This window comes from Lepidochelys olivacea (assembly GCF_965140295.1).
Source record: "Lepidochelys olivacea isolate rLepOli2 genome assembly, chromosome: 7".
In the NCBI taxonomy this organism is placed as follows: domain Eukaryota; kingdom Metazoa; phylum Chordata; order Testudines; family Cheloniidae; genus Lepidochelys; species Lepidochelys olivacea.
In genome coordinates, this window is record NC_140417.1 from 96,301,110 (window position 1) to 96,316,377 (window position 15,268).

Genomic DNA, 15,268 nt, shown 5'->3' on the forward strand with positions numbered 1-15,268 from the left:
ATAGGCATGGAACACCAAAACCCGACCACGAGGAAAAAACATTATTTATGTGAATGCATTAAATGCTGCCTGCAGTGATTTTCAATAAAGATTTTTTACAAACATGTCTCTTCTACAAGCTGCAACAAATACGAATGGCTTAATTGTGTACAAGACAGATAATATCAGAGATGAAATACGACATAAGGGTATATATCAATATTGTGTTCTCAGTTTCCAGTCTCCTGTAAACTACAGAAGGTTGTGCAGAGGAAACTAAACCATGTTGCATTCATTTCTGGTGCCTAAAACAAGAAGGAGAAGCCATGCAATTTTTTCTCCCGTATTTAATGAAAGTTTGAGCTTACACATTAAAATGCAAACAACTAAACTAAAATGTGCAAGTTGCACTGTAGGAATAATACAATTGAATTTTGACTGTACAGCATCTTTCAAACGGAAGCACTGAATATTCCACAGGCTATTCAAGTCAATTTATGCAAACAGGGAAAAGTATTTAGGCGACAATGCATTATACAGAAATTCTGCAGCTATGTAACAGCAGAGATGAAGAACAGCTTAAGTTAGAAACATTTCATTAAAACACTTAAGCACATGCTTAACTTCAAGGATCTGCTTAAGTCTACCACTATGCATCAGAGCATTTACAGAGTCATAAAAATGTAGAGCTGGAAGGGAAGTCAAGAGCTCCCCCTGTTCTGACAGATGGTTGATGTGTCTGATGTGGGGAGAGCCATGAAGAGTCTTCTAAAATGGGAGAAGATTATATAGTGCAAAGGGCAAGAAACAAGTAAAAGTACAGGTGGAGAGAGGATGTATTCTTTCCCACTTTTAGCTACAGACTGTGAGGAAGCTGATGCACTTTGGACCCAGAAAAAAGCATTAAATGAGACCTCAAGCACAAGGAATGGAAGTATACACTTACCCTATTTGTGGAATCGTTTGCCCACTTACTATCTTGTAAAGATTCTCCAGTAATTTTTCATCCCAATAAAGGTCACAAAACTTTTCAGAGACTGCATCACAGAAAGTGTCAAACTTAAGCTCCTTTAAGGTGAAAATATAGTTACCTTGTTAAAAAAATAAAATATGATTATTTAGGATTGTTTTTTGTATGTAAGAATATATTTATATATAAAGATAAATGTATACATACCCATAGCAAGAACTTCAACTCCATTCTCCAGATAGCCATCAAATGCAAACTCTTCTTGTATAAGATGCACTGCTTTCTGTAATAAAATGTCATTTGTCCCACTCAGCTGGGATAAAATTTCTACACTGAAGGAAGAAGATGCATTTTGATTCACTGATGAATATGATGTGGGTCCTGGTAAAGGTGAACTACTGCCTACTTCAGTATTACATTCTTTGTTTTCTAGATAGCTGGTTTGAATAATTTGATTAGTTGAAGGCAATGACAAATTAAAGATTTTGGCTTTCATTTTATCATGTTTTGTCTGTACCTTAGTGGGCTCATAATTCTGTAGTTGGCAAAGGAAGGAATTATTTTGTAGATTTATATTAGTGTTATAATTTGCTATTGTACTTGAAAGGAGTACAGGCAAATGATTATAGCAATCATAAGCAATTTTTGACTCAAGAGGTTTATTTGGTATTTGCTCTGATACAGCTAACTGTACTGGTACAAGTGTTAACACTCTTGTCTCTGGGTCCTGTTTGAGAGGGGAGTTATTTATAAGAGGCGGCCTCTGTGGTGTAGAACAAGCTGAGGAGCTTGAAGAAATCGCAGATAAAGTGTTCTTTTCTTGTAAATTGCATAAGGAATCAGATGGTGATGGCAATTCAACTGTGGATGTAACCATATTGCTTGGATTTTGCTCATTTGAAGGTATTTGGGATGAATGGTTTTGTATGTCTAAATCACGCTTGGGTATCTCAGGTGCAGCTACAACTTCTTCAGCAGCATGGTTTTCAATATCATCTACAAATACTGATTTGTTGTTACCATCCATACGGATTTCGTTTTGTACATATCTATCAAGTTGCTCAGGAGTGGATGCGTGTGTCCCTCTGAAAAAAGCAAAGCATTTTGTAAGGACACCTATGTTAGATTTAAGTGTGAAGTTTCAATTTAAACTTACACTGTATTAGGACATACATACTTTGTTAGCTCTGTGTTTTGCTGCAGTATAATAGGCTTAAAGTGAGTTGCAGAAGAGGTGAATGCAACAGGCAATGTACATGTCTCACTGTTTAAAGAAGTCTGACAAGGCACTGGTCCTTTAACTGCTATAAGCTTACTTTCACTAGTAATAGGCACAAACCCTGGAAAGACAAATAGGATTAGGTCAAAGACTAGCAATACCTATAAAATACAAAGACAAAGTAAATAATCTGTTTAAATAAAGGAACATGATATTTTTTCCACAGTTGTGTTGCACTTTACTTGGCAAGTCTAATACAATAACGTAAATTCTGACTCTGGAACAAAGGAATAACCATGTAACAACTGGATTACTTACCTAGACTAGACACTGAAGCATCCATTTTGTTTCTTTTATTTTTAAACTCAAAAGGAACATTATCTTGAGAAGAGTTTATTTCTTCATTGAAAGCCTAAGAGTAAAAAGTGAGTTCCATAGTTTGAACAAATAATGCAAGTACTTTACTCCAACAGTCCTCAGAAAGTTATTACTAAAATTATCTTTAATATAGTGTTTCATTGCTTTGTATACCTGTAATCTCCAAAGGATGATTTAACTGTGTGGGGGTGAAGGTGGAGGGGCTGCAGAACTTCTGTGATTGGTAAAACTATTTGTACCAAGCTCATACAAACTGAGCACTTTTTTAAACAAATTCAAGACTACGGAATGTTTGAAAATTCTATTTTCAGTATTGTCAGTATTCCACACTCATGCCCTGTGACAGTCATGTTAGTATTGTTTTCTGTTTCCTGAAAGGATGAGTATAAGTGAAATAAAGAAGGAAAATCTAAAAAGTCAATAGCCCACTGAGTTTCTGGGCAATAATGGCAGTAGATTGTAGAGGCAGGCTATTAGGATTTAGGAATTTTAGGACATTCTAAATCTTTTCTTTTCTGGGCCATGGAAGCCAGGCATTGCTTGAGACACCACTGCTAGAAAGAGTAGGTTAATGGAGTACTCTAGATGGGGCTTAGATTTAAAAATGATTTTTCTTGTAATTTGCACACAAGATAAGAGTATCGGGCATATACATGCTCAGTGCTGACCAGAAAGAATGGGACAGATCCTGCTTTGTTTTAGAAAATTGCCTGGTGGCCAGGGCTATTGCATGGTCCAGTATGACACATATGCCAATTTGCTACAATATCCTACTTAATGTGTATTGTACCAAATGTACCACTGAAGGCCAGGAACTGTATGTAATTCCATGGGGGAGGGGGACCACAGCCCTCCAGGAACTAAGAACAGCGGGGAGGGATTAGGCAAATTCACTCAGGTTGTAATACCTCTTAGAGAGGCACCATCACCTGGACAGACTTGCATATACTGGTTCAAACTGGATTCTCTAGAGACCAGCAGACAAAGAAAGGACTCTTGGATAAATAATCTGAGTTTGATCTGATTCAGGGCCTTCATTCTTATCCAGCAAACAGACAGGATCTTCCTTCACAGGGGAGACCCCAGTCCTTAGCGAAGGGTTGAAAGGACTGACACTGACCAGAACCCTTGTGCTGATGGTGGGGGTGATCTCTGGTAAACTTATTAGCATTTTGACAGGTTTCAGAGTAACAGCCGTGTTAGTCTGTATTCGCAAAAAGAAAAGGAAATAAATTGGTTAGTCTCTAAGGTGCCACAAGTACTCGTTTTCTTATTAGCATTTGTGTAGGTTCTTTTATGTGTTTTTAATATGTTTTCTCTGTAATGGTTGCACCCTAAGAATAAATGTACTTGCTTGGAAAGAACTGCGTGGAAACGTAATGTGGGTAATTAAGAGGTTTATAGCCTCTGAGGATAAAAACAGGCCCGCTGAGCCAGTTGGCACTACTGGGGAATTCACAGTTTAGGCAGGGAACTGTGCAGCGTGGAAATACCCTGGTCAGGAGGGAGAAAGATGCATGTCTCTGTCCAAGAAGTGACAGCTGGGGAGCTGGAAGGCTGAGTGTGGGTGCCCTTGTTGGATCACAGAAAGGGAATACAGGTGCAGGTTTACAGACTTCCATATCATGCATGACTTGGAAGGCTGCAGATATCTTAAAGTGGGTAGGACCTTATAGCAATGGTTAAGCAATTTTGTTACACTACAATTCTTTACAGTGATAAGAAGCAGCTTTAGAGCTATGTCAAGTCTTCCAGAGAAAGATTATTAGGTACAAAATGCTAGCACTCCTGATAATAGCTATGCGATCACTGAAAATTGCAATCTGTTAATTGGTATATTTATATGCAAATATGAAACATTTTAATATTTTTAGCATAAGCTTTTTTGTTACGACATTCATGTAAGCAATATTTTAATGATTATATTTCATTATCTTTTTATGTTAAAAATCTATATTTAAGAGGGCACTTCAGAATATTTGAGTTAAATAGAATGCAAAAATAAAGCTGTAAATTAAATTGATCTAAAGCTGTATAATCAAACAGAGAACTACAGAGAACTACTATTCTTTCACTAAGATACAATTCTGAAGATGAAGACTGATGTAGATCACCATATTTTGAGGTCCTAACTAGATATTTTGCAGGGAGTTGAGTGTGTGTTTGTTTTGTGTTTTTAGGAAGTACCTCTTTAGGAAGTACTAAGAGGTTTACAAATACTTGCCATGTAAATATCTGAAACAAAACAATCATTACAATAGTGAGTTTTCATTCACAGAGATATTTACAAGAATACAGTAACCAGATTTCTCTGTTTAAACAGGGGGTTACCATATTAGAGCGTGAGCACAATTACAACACGTATGACACGGAGATCCTAGACTAGTTTTAAAGCATCTAAAAATGCTTTGGGATTCCAATATTTTTAGTACTCAAATCAAATGTTTCTTGTACTGGTATGCACAGGAAGAGGGGAGAACTTAATTCTGCAGAGAGGCACCCAAAAAGAGAAGTGAAACTTTATATTTGATTCACCATTCTCTCTTTTCCTTGAATTCTTAGCTTTATATAATTCTTGCTGAAGTCTGACACACTGCTGTATTTCACTGGCTCAAAATATTTATTCTTCATTCAAATTCATTGCTCCATTGCAACAGCTACAACAAAAGCATAAAAAATTGCTCTCTCCTAAACTGGGTTTTAGGGATTCTACATTAGACTCCTCCAATGTCCTAGCCTTAAATTAGAATACCCAACTTCTTGGCAAGCTGTGCCCTATTTAGAACTGATTTTAACAACACTACTTTGAAGACTTAGAGAATCTGGAAGTCAATTATTCACATACAGTGAACTTAAATGTAGCTGGTAGAATATATAGCTACAAGCAGGCATTAGAAATCAGCAAAGCTTTCTAAAAATGGAATTCAATTTTCATATCTATTTTATATTCCTACATGGCATGAAAAATATTCACCCTCAGCAATACCCAAACACTTTTATATTAATGATGTCCCCACAGGAGTAACCACCTAATCATTTACACAAATTTACAAAATTGAAAGAACAAAAGAATTACACAACCAGCAAAAAAAAAAAAAAAAATCTTACTGGAACACGCTGTATGGAGATAATTGGAAAAAATGTAATACACTGAAAAAAAATTACTCTTACCTTGAAGGCAGATTTACTCAAAAATGCCAGAATCTTTTTGCTGTTTATACTTCGTTCAAGTAGATAACTACTGCATACCTAAAAATATTAAACATTTTAAATTAAGACAAATTTCCACTCAATTAAGATACGTAATAGAGGAGCACTGTCAAGATAAAGGATTCAAATTTTTTAAAATCCAATTCAGGAGGTCTTATTAACTTGTTCCAACTCTCTGGTTGACAACTTCAATATTGATTAAAACACATCCATTAACCCTAAAGGGCACCATTAAAGCACAAAACCAGAAAAGTGACAGTTACCATTTAATGAGCTATCAAGCCATAACCAAAAATGAATATTTTGATATTCAAATTCATTATTAAATAGGTTTCTAGCTATGACTGAACACCTAATATTATAAAACTGCTTCATCAAGTCACCTTAATTGCATCAGCTAAAGAAGGCCTTTCTTCAGAGTTTCTTTTTGCCATATCCAGAAGAAGAGTCTTTAGTTTCCTTGGCAACACTAGTTTGTGATCAGGTGGATAATTGTATTTGGCTGCTGTCCACAAAATTGCAGCAACACAGTAAATACAGACCTGTTGAAAAAGCAAATATATAATGCAGGGGCAAGGACAGCTGTAAAGAAACGCGAACTTCCAAAGAACTGACTCCATCCTGCCCTCAAATATGCTGTTGTACACCCCAGCATATTGCAGGAAGTACTGTAGCTGTTATGCATAAGAATAGCAGCTGGTTTTCCAAGCTAGGGTCAACACTCATTAGTTGCCTTACTTTCCTCTTAATATATGCAAGAGAATTCAGGTGTGTGTGTGGGGGGGGGGGGCGAGGAACCAACATGTTCTTCCTATTTTGTAGCAGGTCTTTCATATAAACATAATTATAAATTAATTGCAGGCTTTGGGATCCTGCCCCAAAACACTGCCAGTAGCAACTTACTTAAGAAGAGGCCACTATAATTCAGCATAGCTGATTGTCAGAAACTGTTATAGCCTTCCATTATGAATCCTACCTTTACAGAGATGATAAATTTAATTAGAAAAACTAAGTACTGAAAATTTGTTCTAGGAATTGTGCTAACTGCAGTTAGACCACCTGAAGTTGCCGGAGTGAGGAACCTTAAAAAGACATAAAATGATTTCCAAGTATGTTAATATTTTAAAACAGAGAGCCAAATTCTGCTCACTTAGCAGAATATACCTACCTTGCCAGTGTTGCTGGAACTCTGACAATACTAAAGCAGCAGAATTTATACCTTAACCTAGCTGTTAATATTTTGCCATGGATTTCAGCAGGACCAGGATTTCACCCTAAGAGTTCATGTATTTACTAAAATGACCATTCAACCCAGGACAGACTTTCAAAGGTTTTTTTACTGGACACTGACTAGCACAATTACTTTGACTGGCATTAGACTGCCCACATTCTCAAACTATAGTCACAACTGTTAAATACACAACAAGAAGTACAAGCTAGGTAAGTTCTACCTGGGCAAGACCTAAGTTTTGCAGTTAGAGTCAACATTTCCTGGCATCTCAGGGAAGTGGGAAAATATTTCTATTTTGTCCTGAACTGTTCTAATAAGAGTTTATCTGCTTCCAGGATGACTTAACTAAAAGTACAGAGAAAAATCAACATCCTTAAGATTCAGGGATACTGGATCTAAAGGAAAACAACAAGCCTTCTCTTTAGAGCAGAAGTTCTTGGAAATACTGGAAATGGTCTAAAAAAAGAAGCAAGTTACAAAAGTAGTCTAGATTATTTAAAAACACACAGTTATGCCAAGGATTCATGGATGAAGAAAGCATTGTCCTTTTTTTTTTAAGCTAGCTGCTGAAATAAGGAAATGTACTGAATGGGGGAAAATCAGTATCCTCAAGGGAAAATGTCAAGAAGCGACACTTACAATAAGGCTAGGCACACAGATACACAGATATCAAGGTGATAAACATCTGTTATGTTACATACGCATACCAAAGCTGATAGACATCCTCCATATCACTCATGAAAGAGGGCTCAGGGTGGAGGGACAGAGTTTATATTCCCTCTCATGCATGCACAGGACCCACTGGTTCTCCCTCCTGCTCAGGTGATGCCTCCCTCACCCCTGGCTGTACCCTTTGCCTCCAGCACCTGAGGAAAAGGAGGACCTATAAAGGAGTCATTATCCTTTCCCCCCCCCCCCCCACTAGTTCAAACAAAGCCAGTCTGCATTTGAGATTGCAGGAGTTGCGTTTTCCATGTTCCTAAAAAGAGGTATTCTGTGCAGGGCTGTCCCTAGCCATTTGAGTGCACTACGCAGCCCCCCCATGGGGGGCCTGTGTGGGGCCCCAGGCCTCCCCCCAGGTCTGGGAGGCAGGAGCTGGGGGGGCACGTTTGGGGGCCCCACAGACCCAGAGTGGCCCGGGGGATTAGCGGGGGGGCCGGGAGCAGCTCGCTCCGCTTCCCTTGCCCCGGCCCCAGCTGTGTCACTTGTGGGAGGGGGAGGGGCCCCAGCCCGCTCCACTCCGCCAGCTCCGAGCCGCGGTGCTCCGCTTCCCGCCACCGGTGAGTGCGAGGACTGACCCTTTAAGTGCGGGGAGATTGGGGAAAGGGTCAGTCCTCGCACTCACCCGTGGCGGGAAGCGGAGCACCGCGGCTGGGAGCTGGCTGGGGCCGGGTTGCTCCACTTTCTGCCGCTGCCGGTGAGTGCGGGGTCGCTGGGGGAAGAGGTGGACTGAGGGTGGGCAGAGCAGCGGGGAAGGGTAAGAGGTGGGGCAGAGGGAGTTGTCCGGGGCCCCATACCCCCTTAGGGACGGCCCTGCCTCTTGCAGTGGGTGCAGCCCATGGGGGTGGGGGCGTGGCCGAGGGATAGGGCTGGTCACTGGGGCTGGTGCTGCTGCGTTTGCAGCATGCAGTTGCCCAGGGCACCATTAAATTTGGGGCAGTTTGGTGCCCCAGGCAGCTGCGTATGCCTAAGGATGGCCCTGATTCTGTGATCATCAAACAAGGTGGGAAATGATAATGAGCCCTAAATTTCTATCAGTGAAATAGCTGTGTGAATACTGAGAAAACACCACCACAATCTGGAGTTTGTTAGACATGCTAGTCTCTCTCCAATTTTTAAAACTTTTATACATATGACATAGTTAATTTCAAACAATCTAAAAACCAATAAAAAGATTGCAGGCCTCGGGATGCTTAAAATTTCCAGTTTATGCTAAAACTTTCATTTTCCTGTTCAGTTCAAACCATAGTATCAGCTCTGAGGCCTGTGAAGAAGTCTGTGTCTTGGGCGAATGCTACTCAAACTGGAAGAGGTACAGAGAAGGGCTACTAGGATGATCCAAGGAATGGAAAACTTATGAAAGGAGACTCAAGGAGCTTGGCTTGTTCAGCTTAACTAAAAGAAGGTTGAGGGGAATATGATTGCTCTCTATAAATATATCAGAGGGATAAATACCGGAGAGGGAGAGGAATTATTTAAGCTCAGTACCAGTGTGGGCACAAGAACAAATGGATATAAACTGGTCATTGGGAATTGAAATTAGACAAAGGTTTCTAACCATCAGAGGAGTGAAGTTTTGGAATAGCCTTCCAAGGGAAGCAGTGGGGGCAAAAGATCTATCTGGCTTTAAGATTAAACTCAATAAGTTTATGGAGGAGATGGGATAACATGATTTTGGTAATTAATTGATCTTTAAATATTCAAGGTAAATAGGCCTAATGGCCTGTGATGGGATGTTAGATGGGGTGGGATCTGAGTTACTACAGAAAATTCTTTCCTGGATATCTGGCTGGTGAATCTTGCCCATATGCTCAGGGTTTAGCTGATCGCCATATTTGGGGTCAGGAAGGAATTTTCCTCCAGGGCAGATTGAAAGAGGCCCTGGAGGTTTTTCACCTTCCTCTGTAGCATGGGGCACAGGTCACTTGCTGGAGGATTCTCTGTTCCTTGAAGTCTTTAAACCACGATTTGAGGACATCAATAGCTCAGACATAGGTGAGAGGTTTTTCACAGGAGTGGGTGGGTGAGATTCTGTGGCCTGCGTTGTGCAGGAGGTCAGACTAGATGATCATAATGGTCCCTTCTGACCTTAGTGTCTATGAATCGATGAATTTAAGAGGAACCAGTGACAGACACACAAAAAAAGCTTTTCTATTCACAGCCAAATCCACAGCAAGTCAAAATTGGGTTGAAGTACAATTGAAAACCAGTTTTTCCTTTAGATTGCAAGGCATCAATTTTTCATCCTCAGAGTGCGAGTCTGTTCTGAAAAGTGCCAGTGTAAACATAGCATTTTCTTATACACACAAACAGATTTGCTGGGTATCAGTCATATATCCTGACTAATGATAAAATTATATATTTTACTTCTCATAGACTTTAAGGTCAGAAGGGACCATTATGTTCATCTAGTCTGACCCCCTACACAACGCAGGCCACAGGATCTCTCCCACACGCTCCTGTAACAAACCCCTGCCCATGTCTGAGCTACTGAAGTCCTCAACTCGTGGTTTAAAGACTTCAAGGTGTAGAGAATCCACCAGCAAGTGACCCATGCCCCACGCTGCAGAGGGAGGGTGAAAAACCTCCAGGGCCTCTTCCAATCTGCCCTGGAGGAAAATTCCTTCCTGACCCCAAATATGGCAATTAGCTAAACCCTGAGCATGTGGGCAAGACTCACCAGCCAGACACCCAGGAAAGAATTCTCCGTAGTAACTCAGATCCCACCCTATCTAGTGTCCCATCGCAGGCCATTGGGCTTATTTACTGCTAATAGTCAAAGATCAATTAATTGCCAAAATTAGGCTATCCCATCATACCATCCATAAATTTATCAAGTTTAGTCTTGAAGCTAGATATGTCTTACCTCCACTGCTCCCCTTGGAAGGCTACTCCAGAACTTCATTCCTCTGATGGTTGGAAACCTTGGTCTAATTTCAAGTCTAAACTTTCTGATGGCCAGTTTATATCCATTTGTTCTTGTGTCCACATTGGTACTGAGCTTAAAAAATTCCTCTCCCTCCCTGATATTTATCCCTCTGATATATTTATAGAGAGCAATCATATCTCCCCTCAGCCTTCTTTTGGTTACGCTAAACAAGCCATGCTCTTTGAGTCTCCTTTCATAAGACAGGTTTTCCATTCCTTTGATCATCCTAGTAGCCCTTCTCTGTACCTGTTCCAGTTTGAATTCATCCTTCTTAAACATGGGAGACCAGAACTGCACACAGTATTCCAGGTAGGTCTCACTAGTGCCTTGTATAACGGTACTAACACCTCCTTATCTCTACTGGAAATACCTCCCCTGATACATCCCAAGGCCGCATTAGCTTTTTTCACAGCCATATCACATTGGCGGCTCATAGTCATCCTGTGATCAACCAATACTCCCAGGTCCTTCTCCTCCTTTGTTACTTCCAAGTGATATGTCACCAGTTTATAACAAAAATTCAAAAATTACTAGCACTTGTTCTCCAGTCTATATCTGGGAAGTTAAAGTCTACCATGATCACACAATTCCCATTAGTATTTACTTCATTAAAAACATTAAAGAGGTCTCTATTCATATCCAAATCGGATCCCGGAGGTCTATAGCACACCCCAAGCACTGTCCCACGGGATGCTCTAGGAGCTTTCTTCCCCAATGTGATTTTTGCCCAGACAGACTCTGTCTTATCCATTCCATCACTTCTTATTTCTTTACAGTCTACCTCATCATTGATATAAAATGCTACTCCAACACCTTTGCCTTAATTTCTGTCATTCCTAAACAGCACATACCCTTCAATACCCGTGCTCCAGTCATGACTACTATTCCACCATGTTTCTGTTATCCTTATAATATCTGGTTTCACTTCCTGCACCAGTAACTCTAGCTCCTCCATTTTGTTACTGAGGCTCCTCGCATTGGTGTACAAACATCTTAATTTTTACTGTTTGGCCTCACGCACCTTCTTCACCCAATTAGGCACAGACATTCTACTGCCATTATCACCTATTAGACTGGTATCTACACTACCCTTCCTCCTTATGTCCATTCTCCTACCCACGGCTGTATCCTCTCTTACTTAGTTTTCTTTCCTCTCAATGTTAAAATCCAGTATGGAGATTACCTGGACATCTCCCAACCATCTCCCCCAAATTCCTAGTTTAAAGCTCTCTTAATCAGTTGTGCCAGCCTCCATCCTAGAAGTCTATTTCCCTCCCTACTCAGGTGAAGTCCATCCCGCGAGAACAAGTCCTCTGTCCATGAATGCTTCCCAAATATATCCCAAAGCCCTCCTTATAGCACCAATGCCTGAGCCATCTGTTGTTCATCATAATCTTATCACACTTTTATTGCCCTTCACTAGGAAGAGGCAGAATCCCACTGAAGATCACCTGAGCCTCGATTTCCTTAAGCGTTTTCCCCAGTCTCGCATAGTCTCCCTTGATACGTTCCAGCAAGAATCTAGCCATATCATTTGTTCCCACATGAAGGACAATCAGTGGATTCTTTCCCGCTCCTGTTAGGATCCTCTTCAGCCTCAGGTCCATATCCCATATATAAGCACCTGGCAGACAGCACACCCTTCCATTCTCTGGATCAGCGCTGGTTACAGGCCTGTCTATCCTTCTCAGTAAGGAGTCCCCAATCACGTAGACTTGCCTTTTCCTGGTGACGGTGCGATTCTCTCAGTCTATTCTCTGTTACCTCTGGCTGCAAGTCCTCTCAATTCCTATTGTCCCTTGCAATTCTCTGCAACCCATCCCGAATCCTCCTGGGGCTCATATTTGGTGTTATCATCTCCATTGACTCTTCCCCTCTTCCTACAGAATGAGCTGCTCTTCTCTTCTTCCTTGCCCTCTCACCTTCAGTGACCACCTGCTGTGCCCCTTCTTCATTTTCCAACTCCACAATCCTGTTCCTGAGCTCTATTTCTCCTTCACTAGATCGTCTTTTCCTCTGCCAGGTTCTCTTAGTCATATGCTTCCACTATACACTTTCCTCACCCAGCAGTCTCCTCTTGGAGTTCTTTGGTCCTGCTTCCATCTGCAAGTCTGAGCTTTTCCCTTCAGCCTCCTTATTTCTTTGCTCCATCATCCGCTTGAATCCCCTTCTAAACTCAACCAGAGTTTCCACCTGCATCTCCAATCCTCGGATCTTTTCTTCCATCAGCTCTATCAGGCGGCACTTCATGCAGACGAAACTCTTTTCAGGTACCCCCTCCAGGATCATGTCCATGCCGCAGCTTCTACATCCAGTCATCTTCATTGTGTCTTCCACTACTTGGGTCACTACCGCTGCTGCCTCTATATCTGTCATAGCCTTCTCATCTGAGTCCTGTTAGTCTGGCAAACACAAACCAAACCAAAACACCACCACCCACAGAAAAACAAACCCACAACGAGCACCACAAGATTGCCAGAACACCACACACTCCCTTCACTAGCCTGTCTGTTCCTCTGCCTGGCTCTCTTAATCTTCCCCTCAAGGTCCCCTGTTTACAGCTCTGTTTGCTGGCTTCTGTGCAGGCTGCAGCTGTCTATGCCGCTTTTGACTGGCTGGCTAGCTACCTTTATAGGACCCCTACTCAGAGAAGCCCCACCCTCTATTCAGGGCTCAGCTTCTCTCCCAGCACACTGCCCCTACCAGCCTACCTTCTCCTCCAGCAGAACTCCCACTCAAACTCCCCTGTTTACAGCTCTGTTTGATGGCTCCTGTGCCGCTGCAGCTGTCTGTTAGAATGGTAGAGACAAAACAGTATGAACTGCAGATTCTATGCCATCTTGCACCTCAGATTGAAGGCAATGGGTTTGCATAGGTGTCAGTGAAAGCATAATTTGAACTGCATCACCTTTTATTACTGTTGATGCATAATATGGAAGGAACTAATTTTGATTCTCAGAGCCAGGTAAGAGTGTGCAGTATTACAATCAGAAATGCACATCTTACTTGTTATCTGAGCTCACGGATTACAGATGTTATTGAAAACAATAAAACAAATCCACTGAACTATTTTTACCACCACTTTTCACAGCAGACCTGCACTTTAAAACAATAGGTCATAATCTGATAAGTGCCTGGGACTGGGAATGACCTATGCACATTTGAGTTTCTTGCCACTGACTTTTTATGTGTCTGTTTCTTACACCTAACCCCATTTGCTTACTTACCTCACAGAGGAATACCACAGTGCTACTTATTTACCTATCTCACCAATGACATTGAAGTCCTGACTGTAGACATTGGTGGCATTTCCATTATGTCTGGTTACAAGCTGCCATGCAAACAATTCACAGTTGCTAGCTCATGTAACCTCAAACATGACAAAACATGGGTGATCATCAGGGATTAACAGTCACAGAGATCAAACAGGGCTATAGTATAACTGATAACAATGGTAAATTAATTGAACTGTGGGCAGATGCACTCAACTTGAACTTAATTCATGACCCCAAGCCTTCCAGTTCTTTCAACAGTAGCTGATAGAAAAGGGGCTACCTCCCTGATCTGGTATTTGTCATGCAACAACATAGCTGGCTCGTGTAACAAACTTAATGTGGGTCTGGTTCCACATTCGTATCACCAGCCTATAGCCATCCAGGTCAATGCAGCTATAACAACCTAACTCAGTACCATTCCAGCATAGCTTTAACTTTAAGAAAGCTAAATGGAAGGGCTTCACCAACATCATCAATGCCACTGTAAGAAAGATAGAACCAATACCAGAAAATTATTAGCAGTTTGTCACTGTGGTGCACACTGTCGCATATTCACCAAGACTGCAATACAAATTATATGCCAGGATTACCATCTGAGTTATTGGATTGGTATGCAAAATACAAACAGAAGTTTGAAGCGGACTTATTTGCTGAGGATACCATCACAGCCAGCAAAGAACTGGTCTCTGTACTAAAAGAGGAAAAGCAGAAGTCATGGCAGAATCTCAAAGACAGTGTGAACATGACCCAAAGCAGCAAGAAAGTATGAATAACTAATGATCGAAGGAAGCAGAGCAGCACTACAATGTTATTGCAGACCAGGTCACACATCAACTCCTAGAGAATGGCAGGTCACCAAACAAACAACCCAAGATGTGGTTTGAGTGGCAAGACAACAAGGTGATAATAAAATTATAATTTTAGGGCACATGACTGAATTAACCTCCAGAATTAATGCCCTCAAGAATGGCAAAGCCACCAATCTAGGTGACATCTGTACTGAACAAATCAAACACTTCAGACCAGCAACAAAGATCTAAAAAGAAAAGGAGTACTTGTGGCACCTTAGAGACTAACCAATTTATTTGAGCATAAGCTTCCGTGAGCTACAGCTCACTTCATCGGATGCATACTGTGGAAACTGCAGAAGACATTATATACACAGAGACCATGAAACAATACCTCCTCCCACCCCACTCTCCTGCTGGTAATAGCCCATCCAAAGTGACCACTCTCTTTACAATGTGTATGATAATCAAGGTGGGCCATTTCCAGCACAAATCCAGGTTTTCTCCCCGCCCCCCTCCACAAACTCATTCTCCTGCTGGTAATAGCTCATCCAAACTGACCACTCTCC

General features: G+C 41.2%; 1 protein-coding gene across 1 annotated transcript in view; it reads right to left on the reverse strand.

Annotated features, from left to right (window-relative positions):
• KNDC1 (kinase non-catalytic C-lobe domain containing 1) overlaps window positions 1–15,268 on the reverse strand; it is a 129,276-nt gene that overhangs the window by 49,458 nt on the left and 64,550 nt on the right. The window contains exons 10-15 of the mRNA XM_084635433.1: window positions 6,140–6,298; window positions 5,718–5,795; window positions 2,487–2,580; window positions 2,127–2,289; window positions 1,157–2,034; window positions 926–1,070 (exon numbers count right to left, since the gene is read on the reverse strand). Of these exons, the coding sequence (XP_084491559.1) occupies window positions 926–1,070; window positions 1,157–2,034; window positions 2,127–2,289; window positions 2,487–2,580; window positions 5,718–5,795; window positions 6,140–6,298 (1,517 nt within the window). The remainder of the gene's footprint in view (window positions 1–925; window positions 1,071–1,156; window positions 2,035–2,126; window positions 2,290–2,486; window positions 2,581–5,717; window positions 5,796–6,139; window positions 6,299–15,268) is intronic.